This window comes from Vombatus ursinus, unplaced genomic scaffold (assembly GCF_900497805.2).
Source record: "Vombatus ursinus unplaced genomic scaffold, bare-nosed wombat genome assembly UNPS02014786.1, whole genome shotgun sequence".
NCBI classification, from domain to species: Eukaryota; Metazoa; Chordata; class Mammalia; order Diprotodontia; family Vombatidae; genus Vombatus; species Vombatus ursinus.
Window position 1 is genome coordinate 50,486,112 of NW_020954564.1, and position 15,210 is coordinate 50,501,321.

The 15,210-nt window shown below is 39.4% G+C and overlaps 1 protein-coding gene across 5 annotated transcripts in view; it reads left to right on the forward strand.

The window, feature by feature from the left end:
* Window positions 1-15,210, forward strand: part of LOC114047106 (ras-specific guanine nucleotide-releasing factor RalGPS1) — a 490,091-nt gene that overhangs the window by 318,070 nt on the left and 156,811 nt on the right. For all 5 annotated transcript variants that reach the window (XM_027867842.1, XM_027867839.1, XM_027867838.1 and 2 more), the window contains exon 8: window positions 14,254-14,391. In XM_027867842.1, coding sequence (XP_027723643.1) covers window positions 14,254-14,391 — 138 coding nt within the window. The remainder of the gene's footprint in view (window positions 1-14,253; window positions 14,392-15,210) is intronic.

Sequence of the window (15,210 nt, forward strand, 5' to 3'; positions counted from 1 at the left end):
AGGCCTTGACCCCAAAGACAACACTGCATCTCTACAACTAGTAGACCAGACTAATCTTTTCACCATTGAATGTTCATTCATTTATCAAATATTCATTGAGTCTATTATGTGCAGGGCTATGTAGCATAAGTACAATACAAAGTAGTTTGTGTTAAGTGTTATGGGAGAGGTATAATGTAAGTGCTAAAGAGTTCAGAAGAAAGAGAGAAGGATTACTCCTGGCTAAGAGGGTGTAGGGGAGGAGAGATTCAGGGAACTCTTTGTGGACATCTAACCTGGGCCTTGAAGGAGAGGTAGAATTTTGACTAGTGGAGATGAAAAGAAGGGCCTCCATGGCAGAGGGCACAGTATGATTAAAGACCCTTACATAGGTAAGAATAAGGGTTACCAGAAACAGTGAATCAGACAGATAAGGATATAGTACATGAAGGGAAGTAATGTGAGAAAAGATAGGGTAGATTAGGATCCCATTGCAGAGAGCCTAGAATGATGGGTGGAGTTTGGACTTTATCTCATGGACTCACCTTACAATGAGGAGCCACCACGGGAGTTCTGTGATCAGATCTCTGATTCTGAAATATTACTCTGACAGGAGGTCACAAGAGCGACTAGAGAGGCATCAATCAGAGGGCTGATGGTAATGTGATGGACACCCAACTGCGATAGTGGGAATGGAAAGGGATAAATGAATGAGTAGGATCTTTGCAAGAATTAGTATTAATTAATTAATATTATATGTCAGTGTTTTAAATCAATTCTGTTTCCCTAACCCTTGCCTGGACAAATGTTTTTAAACCTTCCAGACCCAAATCCCTACCCATTTCCCATGGCTACCTTCTTTCTGGGGTCAGAGACCTGTCACCAGACACCACAAGTGAGGAGTACCAAAATGGTACCACTAAAGACCAGCGGGATCAAACACCTGAACTCAAGTTGTCTGGGTAAAGAACTTCAGTCAGCTTGTCTCTCCAGTCCCATGGATTTATTCCCCTGCCCTGTCCTAGTTGCTACCATTTTGCTCCTTTCTTCATCTCAGTCTTCTTTCTTCCTAAGGAGCCTAAAGAATGGGGTACAGTCTCTGCCTCTCTCCTCTTCTCCTATCCCTGAGGCTGACTCCTGCACTACACATTTCCTGAATGGTATAATTGTCTCCACCCCCACCAGGCAACTGAGGATAGGACTTTTGCTCAGAAAATGGTTATTGAATAAACCCAATGAAGACTAACATCAAATTTTAAAGGTATAAATGTCAAGTCTTACTCTGACAATCAAAAAATCAGCAGGAGTCAACAGCATAGCATTGCAGCCAAAAAACATTAGTGCCCTCCTAGACTGTATTAAAAAAAAATAATGTCTAGGAAAATGAAGGTAATCATCCTGCTGTTTTATAATCTGGTCCAGTCCTGTCTGGAGTATTTCATTCACTTCTGGGGAACCGCATTTTTGGCCCAACCTTGACAAACTGGAATGCATTTAGGAAGACCAGGATGATGGGAGGGATGGTATATCATGTCATATGAGGACTGATTGAAGAAATTCATCCTCAGTTTTAGCCTGAAGAAGAAAAGCTGCAAGGAAAAGGCTGTTTTGTGAAAGAAGGATTTTTTAACTTGTTCTGCCTGGCTCCAGAGGACAGAACTAGAAGCGAGGGGTAGTCATTGCAGAGAAGCAGATTCAGCTCAAAATGAGGAAAAACATCCCAACAATGACATCTGTCCAAAAATGGAATGGGCTGCCTTAGTAGACCATGAATTCCCCACCTCTGGGAGTCATTAAGGGGAGACTAGATGACCAACCATTTGTCAGAGATATTAATAAGAAGTCAAATTTCTGTAGCAATTCAGTGTTTTCAGGCAGACTCCCTCACAACAATCTCATTAGGTAGGGAGTGCAGGTATTGTTATCTTCATTATATGATAACACATTGATTTAGCACTTTAAAGTATACGAAACACTATATATATATAGATAGATAGATAGATAGATAGATAGATAGATACATATACATAGCTGTGGTCTTGCACACTTTAAAGTGCTAAATCAGTATTATATGCTAATATTAATGCATTTATACATAAATTATATGTATAATGTTAAAATTTATACACAAACATATATATTTTAAATCTCATTGCATATTTCCAACAGCCCTTTAAGTATGCTATAGGTATTATTAAACCCATTTTACAGATATGGAGACTGGGGCCCATCAACAGAGAGATAGTAAATGAAACAGATGAGGGAACTGAGACCCAGAGAAACGAAGTGATTTAGTTCTGGTCATACAGCTATTAAGTGTTAGAGCCAGAATAAAAACCTTGGCCTCCAGATCCCAAATCAAATACTGTCTCTACTCTCTAACGCTTACTCTCCTGTACAGGTTTGGATGTTCTGACAGAGATTCTGTGATTCTTGGAATGGCTTCCCCACCCCACCACCAATTCTGCTATCCCTGAAAAAAATATATATTCTCCATAGGATTTTACTATTGTCCCTTATTAAAATGCAGGTCTTTCTAAAGGGACAACTTATTAAACCATTCTCAGACACTCATTCCTTACTGTGAGTTTAGTAACTTCTTCCCAGCATCACAGATAGCAGAGCAGACTTTGATTGTGAGGAGGGAGGGCCAAGAGCAAAAATACTGCCTGAGTGAGAGGCTATGTGCCTCCAGGGGGCAAGATGAAGCTAGGTTAGTCTTTAGATGATAGACACAACCTATCATCTTGAAGCCTTTTTACCTTGATAGGAGCTGCCCAGAACATCTATTCCCCAGGCAAGCCTTCAAAAAACAGGCTGATGTTCATGCCACAATGACATCACAGAGGAGGTGGCCAGCGTAGGTACCTTTCTGGTCTATTCATGGGTACGGAGTTTGTTAGATAAAGAGGACTGACTGTGTTGATACTCCCCCAAAGCCCTGCACAGTGAATTCTTTCCACTCAGTGTTTCCAAATTGGATTATGCTTTAATTTCTGCCAAAACTAGTTACCAGTTTACAATCTGTTCTGTCTGGTTCACATTAGGTGAATCTGGTTTCTTTGAAGCCTGTTACCTCTGTTTGTATTTCTGTCCTAATTCATGTCATTAATCAGTCACCTGCACTGTTTTTTATTGCAGAATGAGGGCAGATGTTGGCTCTGGACATGATGTCTTCACATGAGATCAGGCCAAGAAGCTGTGTGGGCACAGGGGTTTTCTAGGCATAGAGGTTCCTGCAGAAAGAATGGCAGCCCCTCCTTGGATTTTCCAGGCATCCTATCTAGTACATAAACAAAAAAATAGACAACAGCAGAAAAACACATTTGTGGCTTTATGCCCTTGGGACATGTCATTTGTATGTGCCTATATAGACTATGCAAAAGGCAGTTGGCACCACTTCCTAATTATGTAATGCTAGAAGCAAACTACTTTTTTATCCTATCAACTCATGAAAAATATTTCTGGGCTTCTTTAATAACATTATACCACAGACTAAGGAGAAAAAGTATCCCTCCTTTACAGAAGAGGAAACTGAGGCTTAAAGGCTTAGAGACATGAAGTGACTTGCCCCAGATCACAAAGAAATTAAACAGAAGTAGCAGGTTTGGGACCCAGGTCTCCTGATTCTAAATCCAAGGCACTTTCTACCTTGCTGCTCCTCCAACAATGCTTCACAAACCAAAAAGAACTAGTCATCTAACTTTGACTTAAAGACCTTCAATGACAGGGAACTCACTACCTTTCAAGGCAGACCATTACATTTTTAAAGTCCTAACTGTTTGTAAATTCCTCTCTATATTGAGCCGAAAATCTGCCTCACAATAACTTTCAGTCATGTGCTCTATTTTTTCATTCTGGGACTCAAAAGAATTAATCCCTTTGAAGGACAATCTTTGATATTCGAAAGCAGCTATCATTCTTCCCCTGTTTTCTGAACTGTACCCTCCCAATTCCTTTAATCCAACCCCAACGGCCTGTTTTTTCATTCCCTCACCATCTTTGTCACTTTTTCGCGATGAGCTAAAGCTTTTCAGTATCATTTCTAAGTCAAATAGAATAGTTTAAATGGGGTCTAACAAGCTTAGAGTAAGAGGGAATTATCACCTCCCTCATTTCCCAAACTATTACTTATACTAAGCCAACGATAAAATTTGTATCTTTTTGGCTACCTTATCACACTGATGAAAGCCAGCATGGCATAATGGATAGAGGGCCAGCTTTGGAGTCAGGAAATCTCAGTTTCAAGTCCTGATTCTGATACAAACTAGCTGGGTGACCAAGGGCAAGTCATTTAATATCTATATGCTACGTTGAATTACAGAAGAGTTTCTGACCTACATTGATGGAGGGAATTTCCACTTTGGGAGTTAATAGGTCTGTTTGGTTTTTTTTGTTTTTTTGTTTTTTTTTTAATGTGTAAGGTACTGTGCTAGATTTTGGAGACACAGACCAAAAATAAAAACCAGCCCATGTCCTCAAAGAGCTTATGTTATACTGGAGGGATATAATACATACAAAGATAAGCAAATACAAAACATATGCAAAGTTATTCAAAGTAATTTAAAGAGGATAAGAATACTAACTGGAAGGATGAAGAAAGACATCGTGTAGGAGGTGGCACCTGGGCTGTGTTGTAAAGGGAGCCAGAGATGCTAAGAGGTGGATGTAAAGATGGAATCTATCCCAGCCCTGGGGGACCACATATGATAAACATACCATCTATGGCTTACCCCAGGACTGATAAAAATGTTAAACAGATCAGGGCTTAGGAGAGAACCACTTGGGACAGAACTATTGATATTATATGATAATAATTATTAACTAAAACTTTGAATTCAGTTATTCATTTGGTTCTGAATCTGCCTAGCTGTATTTCTTACCATTCAGTTCATGTCTGTCCATCTTTCCCACAAGGATACCATGAGGATCCCTGGCAAAAGTCTTGCTGAAATAGAAATGTGCTAAGTCTTTAGTATTCTCCTGTTCTACCAGTTTATTAATTCTATCACGTAAGGAAATGAGGTTAGCCTGGCATGATTTGCTCTTAATGAACCCATGCTGGCTCATAACAATCGCAGCTTTTCTTTATATGTGTTCATAAACCATCTGTTTAATAATCTATTCCAGAATCTTGCCAAGAATTGACATTAAGCTCATCAGCTAATGGTTCACAGTATTTACCACCTTCCCCTCTTTGCAAACTAGGACAGTGTTTGCTGGTGTCCCTTTCACAGGGCCTCCCCCAAAGGCCACAGTTTCTTATAGAACACTGACAAGAGTTCAACAATTACATCTATAAGATTTTTGAGTACCTAAGGATGTAATTAGTCCAGACTAGTTGATATGAATTAACTGAAGGTAGCTAGGTGCTCTCTTATTATGTTCTCAGTTATCTCAGCTTTCAATTACCTGTTAAACATTTTCTTCAGTGTGCTTCCAATCTTGAGATCATGCCCCTCTTTTATTCAACTAGATTTTGTCAAGCATTTATTATGTGCCAAACACTGTGCTAGATGGTTGCCATACAAAGAAAAACAAAACAACACTTGCCCTCAAGGAATATATACTCTATTTAGGGGGAAATAACATGTACTCATATTAGAAAATACACAATGTAGTCAAAGTAAATAGGGAGTAATTTCCATGGAGATCATGCTAGCAACATAATAAGTGCTTTAATAAATGCCAGCTGACCGAATGACAGTATGACCAAATTGTCATATATCGCTAAGTGCCACCCACATTCTACAAATATGTAGATACTCATCCCTTCCTATTCCAATGATCCATCCCTTATTGGCCTACCTTTCCCATTGCCACATGTTCTATTATCTTCTGCACATGTACAACTATCCCATGTTTTCCTCACCTTTGAATGTGGAAACCCCCTCACTGAGTGTCCTAAAGCTTTCCCCCAAGCCATGGGTCCCATCTCCTTTCCCGCTTACATTTTCTGTCCCAACTGCATATCAGTTTAAATCACACTGTGTAACATTAAGGTTCAGCTTCTTTTCAAAGTGGGATTTTTCAGTCATTCAGGGACCATTCCCTTACCATGAATCTTAAGATTAGGTTTCTATAAACAATCAGTTCTCAGAGAATCAGTATATACTGCTTTCCTATCTTTTATCTTTGTTTGACTGTTTTCAAATTGAGGAGACTCCCTCCATCCAAACTTGAGATCCTATGTCTCCTAAAAAACACTGGGGTGACCCAAATTGGGGACCCCTCTCAGCATAAATCTTTCTTCATTTTCCCAGGGGGCCCCTGGAGGAGTCCAGCTGTTTTCCTTTTGCAGCCACACCTGTTGCTGCTCCTACTCGGGGTTCCTATCCTCCCATGACCCACTGCAGATGAAAATACCATCTCCCAATTTCCCCATTAATCTTATGCCTCTGAAATAAACATAAAACTATGAAGTTTTCTCCTACTCATAATAAAGGAATAATAAATGGAGCAAAAATTATCCTTCTTATCCATCCGCATGCACACACATACACATATATGCCCCCTTCTCTTCTTTCACTTGACTCTGGAGAAATACTATGGTGCATATAGGCCAAATTGGTATTTGGATGCATAAAAAGTCATTTAATCTATATTTAAAATAAGATAAAGTAGCATATATACTTACATTTGAAAGGAAAGCAAGACCTGGGTTATCCTGGGAATACATTCACAGAAACTGGGCATGGCATGAGGTATAGGAGGGGACTTTTGAGTAAGGAGTAAGAAAATCAGAAGTCTCTGGGGCTGGATGAACTTGAAAAACCCAGAAGCTCTTCCACTCCTTCACAAGCTGAAGGGTAATGAAGATGAGGCCAGGTGGGTTTTCTGTCATCCTCTTTCACTCCTCTTCACTCACCATTCTCAGTCCTACCACCACAGAGCCAGCTCTGGATGGTTCCCAGGTGACAAGAAAACCAGGGATTAGGTAAGGCTGGGGATAGATGACCAATCAATCAATCATTAAAAAAGCAAATGTGTACTATATACCAGGCATTTGCTAAACACGAGATAAAAAGAGAGGCAAAAACAGTCCCTGCCTTCTGGAAGTTCACATTCTAATGGAAGAGACAACTGAAAATTACTAGGTATATACAGGAGATACAAAGAAAAGTGGAAGACAGTCTCAGTGAGGAAGGCATTAGCATTAGCAGGGAACTAGGAAAGGCCTCCTGCAGAAAGTAGAATTTAAGCTGAGTCCTATAGGAAGCCAAGGAGAAATGGTAAGGGAGAAGAACATTCCAGGCATGGGGGACAGCCAGTGCAAAGGGTTAGGGATGGGAAATGGAGTATTCCATGTGAAGAGCAGTAGGACAATGCAGCTAGGTCGTTGAATACTGGGGTATGGGGTGAAGTTTAAGAATCCTGGAAAAGTAGGAAGAGACCAGGTTGTGAAGGGTTTTAAATGCCAAAAAGAGAACTTTCATTTATCCTGGAGGCAATAGGGAGTGACTAATATTTCTCAAGGAAATGGGGGGAAAGAGGGTGACCGGGTCATACCTGTGTTTTAGGAGAAGCACTTTGACAGATGAGTGGGATGATGGATTGCAGCAGGAAGAGACTTACAAAAGGGAGAGAAATTAGAAGGCTATTGTAATAGTCCAGTTGAGAGGTGAAGAGGATCTAAGCCATGATGGCTGCTTAAATTGAGAGATGGGGACATATATATGAAATACTGTGAAAGCAGTAACAATAAGATTCAGCAATGGATTGGATACATTTGGGAAGTGATAATGAAGAGTTGCAAATGACACAAGCTATGAGGCTGGGTGACTGGGAGGATGATGGTGTTCTCATTGCTAATAGGGAAGTGAAGAAGAGGGCAGGATTTGGCGAAGGATGGATGATGAGTTCCATTTTTGAAATGTTGAATTTGGGTTGCTTGTGAGACATCCAGTTTGAGGTGATTCAGGTCTACAGCATCCACTCAGTGGAGAAGGGGAAGGTACAGGACAAAAGGGAGGGAAATCCAAAGAAGTAATAATGGTAGGGGAAGAAATGATTCTGTGGTTACCAGCTGATCCTCATACATATATATATATATATATATATATATATATATATGAGAGAGAGAGAGAGAGACTGACTATATATATATCCTATATATATCCAAGATGGCCTGTCCTTATACAATGACAGCCTTGAACTGAAAACTATGGTCATCAACCTATAGAACTCACTGAATTTTGCCAGGCTCATAATCTATCTATACCATAAACTGAGAAGGAATTGGGTGCCAAAGCCATATCCAAGGGTCCTCTGGCTCCTAGCTCTCAGTACTCTCTTAATGACCTTAGTTGGACTAGGTAATATCTAAGGTCCTTTCTGGAGCTACAAATTCTCTGTCAAAGGACCCTTCTAGCTGAGATTAGGTATGTATAAAACTTTATAAACTTAAAGCACTATAAAAATGTCAGCTGTCATCATGATTATTCCACATTCTATGAAGAGTTATATTAAAAATCATGCTACTGGCCAATCATCAATAGAGACTTTGCTTTTATTTTTCCATCAGTAGTGATCCATTTATGTTGATACATCCCAATTCTCTAGAGCAAACATCTTTGGAGCTCTGGCCTCCTATTTGGGGGATAACTGGTAAAGATTAGGGAATTACATTGTGGCCTTGGAGCAGAGCAGTAAATGCTGATGAATTGCTCTAAGCATTTAGGAGTCTAGATGGTCTTCTTGAGTGTTTGAGGGAGTTTTATTTACTTATCAGAGAAATAATCCCAGAATGAGGGTTAGTCTGTTTGTATTCACTTCAATATTTGAAAGATCCCTGATTTGATCTGTGTGGGTAGGTACTCCCTCCACAGAGGCAGCTCACAGCCTCTTAGTAGGCTGTCTTCATGAGTTACTGCAGCCAAAAGAATTCATCACCCAATGGCCAACCCTCTGGTGTTTATCCTCTCCCCATTTAGCTCGTCTGGTTGTTGGATGACAGATACAGTCTGTTGCCAGGCCTATACTCAAATCCTTTCCAGCTTGGTAGGAACAAACAGAGCCTATGTTGTCTCTTCTGGTCTAGCCTTAAGAAACCCAGGGTCATCACCAAAGAATGATTAGTAGCATCTCAATCAAGGAACCCACATCATGCACAGAAATTTAAAGTTTCCTTGGGGAATTACAGTTATGTATGAGTCTCTGTGTGTTTGGATGAAGGGGAGAAGTAAGACGGGACTTTGAGGGCCAACGGTTGAAATCCTCAATACTTGGTCAGAAGCAAAGTAATTCAAAGAGGGGAAAAATTTTGGAATGATTCCCTTGCACCCCCCCCACCTCTATACTCAGCCACTAGGAACCTCTTAGCTTTTTGCTTTGTAACCTGGGATTATGGGTGCTTTTCTGAGACACAGAAAGCACCCCTAGATTGTCTGTGTCCTTGCAGTCTCTCTCCATAAGGAAATGGGTACTTGTCCCTTCCCTAGGGGAACTCCAAACCAACTTGGCTTGCGGGTGGAGTCATGGCCCAACGTTGCCAGCACCATTGACAAACTTGAGCACATCCCGGGGAAGGTGACCAGGCTGGAATGGGTGCTCAAGACCATACCATCCAAACATGAGTTGAAGGAACTAGGGTTTGTTTAGCCTGGAAAAGAAAAGGCTTTAGAGCTATACAGGATATCTGACTTCAGATCCTTGAAAGGCTTAAAGAATTGGGCTTACACTTTTTTTGCTTGGCCCCAGAATGACAGCCAATGGGTCCAAGGGGCAGAGAAGCATATTTCAGCTCGATAGAAGGAAAAAATTCCAAGAATAGAATGGAGTGAACTGATGGGTAGCAAGTTCTCATATCACTTGTATCTGGAAACTAGAGCCAGAAGACCACTTTTCAGAAATATTATAGAAGGTATTCATGGTTCAAATAGGGATAAGACTAGAATCAAACTACATAACTAGCACTAGACTCTCTCCTAACTTTTAGTGCCATGTCACCTACTGCTTTTTGAATATCTAGAGCGAGATTCCGGTGCATAGTTCACATTCAGCATGTTGAGAATATAACTCATTATCCTTCCCTCCAAACTATCTCTTCTTCCCAATTTACCTCTTACTGTCAGAGGCTCCACCACCCTCTCAGGCTCACAACATCGATGTTGTCTTCAACTGCATGTTTCTACCCACCCCACATATCTAACTCATCACCAAATCCTGTCATTTCTGCCTTCATAACATCCCTCATACACATTCTCTTCTCTCGACTCACATAGCTACTACCTTCAATCAGGCCCTCATGATTTCTCACCTTGTCAGTACCCTTCATATTGGTCTTCCTGCCTCATCTCTTTTTACTTCAAATCATTCTTTACTCAGCTGCCGAAATGATTCTCCTAAAGCATAGATCTGGTCTTATCACCCTTCCCTACTCAATCAACTCCAGTGGCTACCAATTACCTCTCTGATCAAATATAAAGTCCCTCTATTTGGCATAAAACGCTCTTCATACAACCACGTTTCCAGTTTTATTACACTTAATTCTCCTCTACACACTCCATCATTAAGTCAAACTGTCCTGCTACTTATTGTTTCTCTCATACGACATTCCATTTCCCATCTCTTCACCAAGCCTGTAATGTTCTTCCTCTTTACCTAGGCCTCTTAGCTTCTTTGGCTTCCTTCCAGTCTTAAATCACATTTCACTTTCTGCAATACTCCTACTAGTAGCAGCTACCCTCTGAGATTTTCTTTCATCTATGCTCTATATCTCATGTACATTCGTAGCTATTTACATGTTCTCTCTCTCATTAGAATATGAGCTCATGTGAAAGCAAAGATTGTCTTTGCCTGTATTTGTATTCCCAGCACAGTGCCTTAAAAGCTTGACTGATTGACTGAAGATATCTAAGGCTCCTTCCAACTTTGATGTTCTACACTTTCATATTGCTCTGGTTATAGATTCACATCCTCATCACATTCTCCTTTAGCAGAGAGAATAGCCTCCTTTTTTTCTTTAGAAACAGGAATAAAAGATGAGAGAATTGTAAAGTCTTAGAAAAATTATGAACTATGGAGTAGAGAAGGGAGATGATGGCAAATGGCCTCTATTTTGCAACTAAAATAGGAATCAAGGACTTCTATGGGGGGGTGAAAGGAAAAAAGAATTAAAGGAAGAAAGTTTGTAATAAACATTAAGAAGAATAGAATAGAGTCAGTCAAAGAAGAAAAGGTTTCCTTATTTCAACAGTGAGGACTCAGTTGAGAATGTAGCATGTAATAGACCCGGTCAATGTGGTGGTGTGACACCTCCAACTTTCAAAGGAAAAAATAGAAATTATTACTGACAATGTGAGAAGCTGTTCAAATTTCTTAAAAGATCAAGAAATGTGCATCAGAATAATATTTAAGATACCATCTTGCACCCATTAAATTGGCATAAATGGCAAAAAAAGATAAAAATCCAGTGTTGACAGGGCTACAGAAATATAAACACTATCCTACATTGTTGATGGAACTCTAAACAAATACATTTTTTTGAGAACAAGCTGGCAGTGTATAAATAGGAGTCACAAAACTGATGGTCCTATTGCTTGGACTATATTCTAAATATATTACTAGAAGAACAAAAAAGGACCACAGAATGATCAAAGAAAGAGGAAAAGGATAGATATATACAAAAATATTTATAGCAGCTCTTTTTTGTGGTGACAAAGAACTAGAAAATAAGGAGGTTCCATCAGTTGGAGCATAGCTGAACAAATTATGGTACAGTATAATGAAGTACTATTGTGTTGTAAGAAATGATAAAGGGAATAGTTTCAAAGAAACTTAGGAAGACTTGGATGAAATGATACAGAGTGAAGTCACGAATAAGGATTCATACAAAAACAAAATTTTAAAGACAAATGACTTTAAAAGACCTTAGAATCCTCATTTATGCAATAATCAACCACAATTACAGAGAAGTCAGGATGACACATATTAATTACCTCCTGCCGGAGAGATGATGGAATCGGGTGCAGACTGAGACGCGTTTTTCTAGACATGACCAATATGAGAATTTGTATGGCTTGGCTATGTGTATTTGTTGCAAGGGTTTTGTTTTTCTTTTTGTCAAATGGAGGGAGATGGAAGAAAGAAAGAAATAGATTTTATTCATTTAAAAAAATAATTTCTTTTATAAGAAGAAAAAAGTCTACCTCTGCAAAATACGTATTTGTTATTCAGTCATTTCATTTGTGTCTGACTCTTCATGACCCCATTTTAAGGTTTTCTTGCCAAAGATACTGGAGTGGTTTGCCATTTCCCTCTCCAGCTCATTTTATAGGAGAGAAACTGAGTCAAATATAGTTAAGTGACTTGCCCAAGGTCACACAGCTAGTAAGTGTCTGAGACCAGATTTGAACTCAGGGAAAGGAATCCTCCTGACTTCAGGCCTGGTACTCTATCCATTGTACCACCTGGCTACCTTAAGAGAGATGGATGATAACTTTTGTTGTTCAGGTATTTCTGACTCTTTGTGACCCTATTTGGTGTTTTCTTGGCAAAGATACTGGAGTGATTTGCTATTTCCTTCTCCAGCTCATCTTTCGGAGGAGGAATCTGAAACAAACAGGGTTTAGTGACTCACTCAGCATCACACAGCTAGTAACTGTCTGAGGCTAGATTTGAACTCAGGTCTTCTGGTACTCTCTCCACTGTGCCACTTAGATGCCCCCAAAATACATATAGTTGTTTTATTTATAGTAATAAAAATGGGGAAAATATCTAACGACTGAGGAATACTGACTAAATTATGGTATGTCGATATAATAGAGAATTATGATACCATAAAGAGGACACGTATGAAGAATCCAAGGAGATATAAAAAAATCATGTGGAAATGATGCCTTAGGAGAAGCAGCATAGTACAGGAGAAAGTGCACTTACTCCAGTCAGAGGACTTGAGTTCAAATCCTATCTCTGATGAAACGGGCTGGACTAGATGGCCTCAGAGGTTACTTCTAGCTTTATGAGTCTATGATCTATATAATGATGCAAAGTAAGGGCAATATACCCTATATTGTTAAAAAAAATAAAAGGCAATAGAGTTTTGTTAGGATACAGATGGTACAGGAATGATAGTAATAATCACTGACATTTATTTAGTACTTTAAGGTTCACAAAGCATTTTACATGCATTGCCTCACTTTATACACAGACCAAATGTATTTTTATTTTGTTAAGCATGTGCTATTTTTTAATCAAAATGTCAATATCTCACATTTTGTTGTTTTATTTGGAGACTTGCCCGATATTTCATTTGAGTGCTAGGATATATTATGGATATTAAGTATACAATAACTTAATAAGAAAGGTATCATCAGGGGAATGTGTGACTACAAAAGTACATAGGTGATCATGGGCCAAGCATGAGGTATAAGAGAGAGACATCATAAGTGCTTCACTGGCATCTATGAAATAGTAAAAGATGTCAAGGAAGGCATCCAGCATGTTGGATAGTTCTACTATGGAGGATTTTATGGAAAGTCATAGACAAGAATCACATTAGAGAAGAAGGTGTGGAGGGGAGCTCACATTGCTAAAATCACAAATCCACAGACCTATCAAAGGAGTCCATATAGTGTCAGTATGTCAGCTCCTTGAGGTAATGGACCATGTCATGTCCAGATTTGGATATATGCCCCACTGCACCCAATACAGGGCTTTGCATATTTTAGGTATTCAATAAATTCCTGTTGAATGAGCAAACAAGTGAATGAATGTGAGTGAGTGATTCTAACATTCAAATGCCACAAAAATGCTGTACTTTTATATAAATTTAGCAAAGTCTAGGCAATAAATCAATTTTCATGGGTTGATGAAATTTCCTGATATTTCTCAGTGGAGTCTGGCTCAAAAATTTTTTTCACTGCAAACTTAATAAACTTAAAATTTGGTCAACATTTTTTTTAGCGGGTGTTAATTTTTAGAGCTGCCCAGATACTTCCCTTGCAATTGACCAATTTATGGACAAAATGAGAACTGGCCTTTAGAACTGAAGTCCCAGTCTTCCCATAACATTTGAACCATGTCATGCTTGCCTTTTAGAACAGTTGGGAGGGGAAAGGGGAGGGGTGGAAGACAGGCAAAAGAAGTTTGTTTGCCTCTGGGGAAGACAGGCAAGTGAAGTTTGTTTGCCTCTGGGGAAGACAGGCAAGTGAAGTTTGCCTCTGGGGAAGACAGGCAAGTGAAGTTTGTTTGCCTCTATTTCTGTCCATGATGTCATTTCCCTTTGCACCAAAGGTAGCTCAATTCACATTCTTATATTGGCTTTCATTTCAGGAATTTATCTTCTGGATTTAATCTACATTGATTCTGCATACCCAGCTTCAGGAAGCATCATGGAAAATGAACAAAGATCTAATCAGATGAACAATATTCTGCGAATAATAGCTGATTTACAAGTCTCCTGTAGCTATGGTTAGTAATTTTATATATCAAAACAGTAGCCTCTTTTCTCCAGAACAGTCCAGTAGAAAGTTTGTACTAAAGTGCCTTCCCCACCAGAAATCTTTAGGTCCCATCATCATCACCATCATCATCATCATCATCATCATCACTCCTCATATTTCTATAGAACTCTAAGGTTTACAAAGCACTTTCCCTACAACAACCCTGTGAGGGAGGGAGTACCCTCATTTTACAGATGAGAGAATTGAGGCACTAGGATCATAAACATAATAAATGGCAGAGCTGAGATTTGAACTCAAGCAGGTCTCCTGAATCCAAGTCAAATATACATCTCTCTACACTTCCCCACCCAATATAAATCTTCATTTTAATAATTGAAACAGATGCTGTAGGAATTCATAGGAAAGCCAAGAAGTTACTGTTGCCAGTTTCACTCCTCTGCTTCCTTCCATGGTTATATCCATGACATCATGGAACATAAAGACATTGCAGTTTAGTGGAAAGAGAACTAGATTTGGAGACAGAAAACCCAGATTGGAATCTTGGCTCACCACTTCCTACATATATGACCTTTTGTTCTCCAGGCCTCTGTTTCCTTACCTGAAAGTGAGGGGGTTCACTATATGATCACTAAGGTCTAACCCAGAGGGGAAGTGTGTAGGAAATGATAGTCTTCCAAATAAGAAAACTTGGTTTGCTCTCCCTTCTTACCTCACCATAGCAACCACTAGTGAAGTGTTTGGACCCAGGCTTAGTGAGTGTTTGAACCAATACATCCATATCCCCAACACCCCAGATGTTATTCTATTAACATTTGATGTCTTGTTC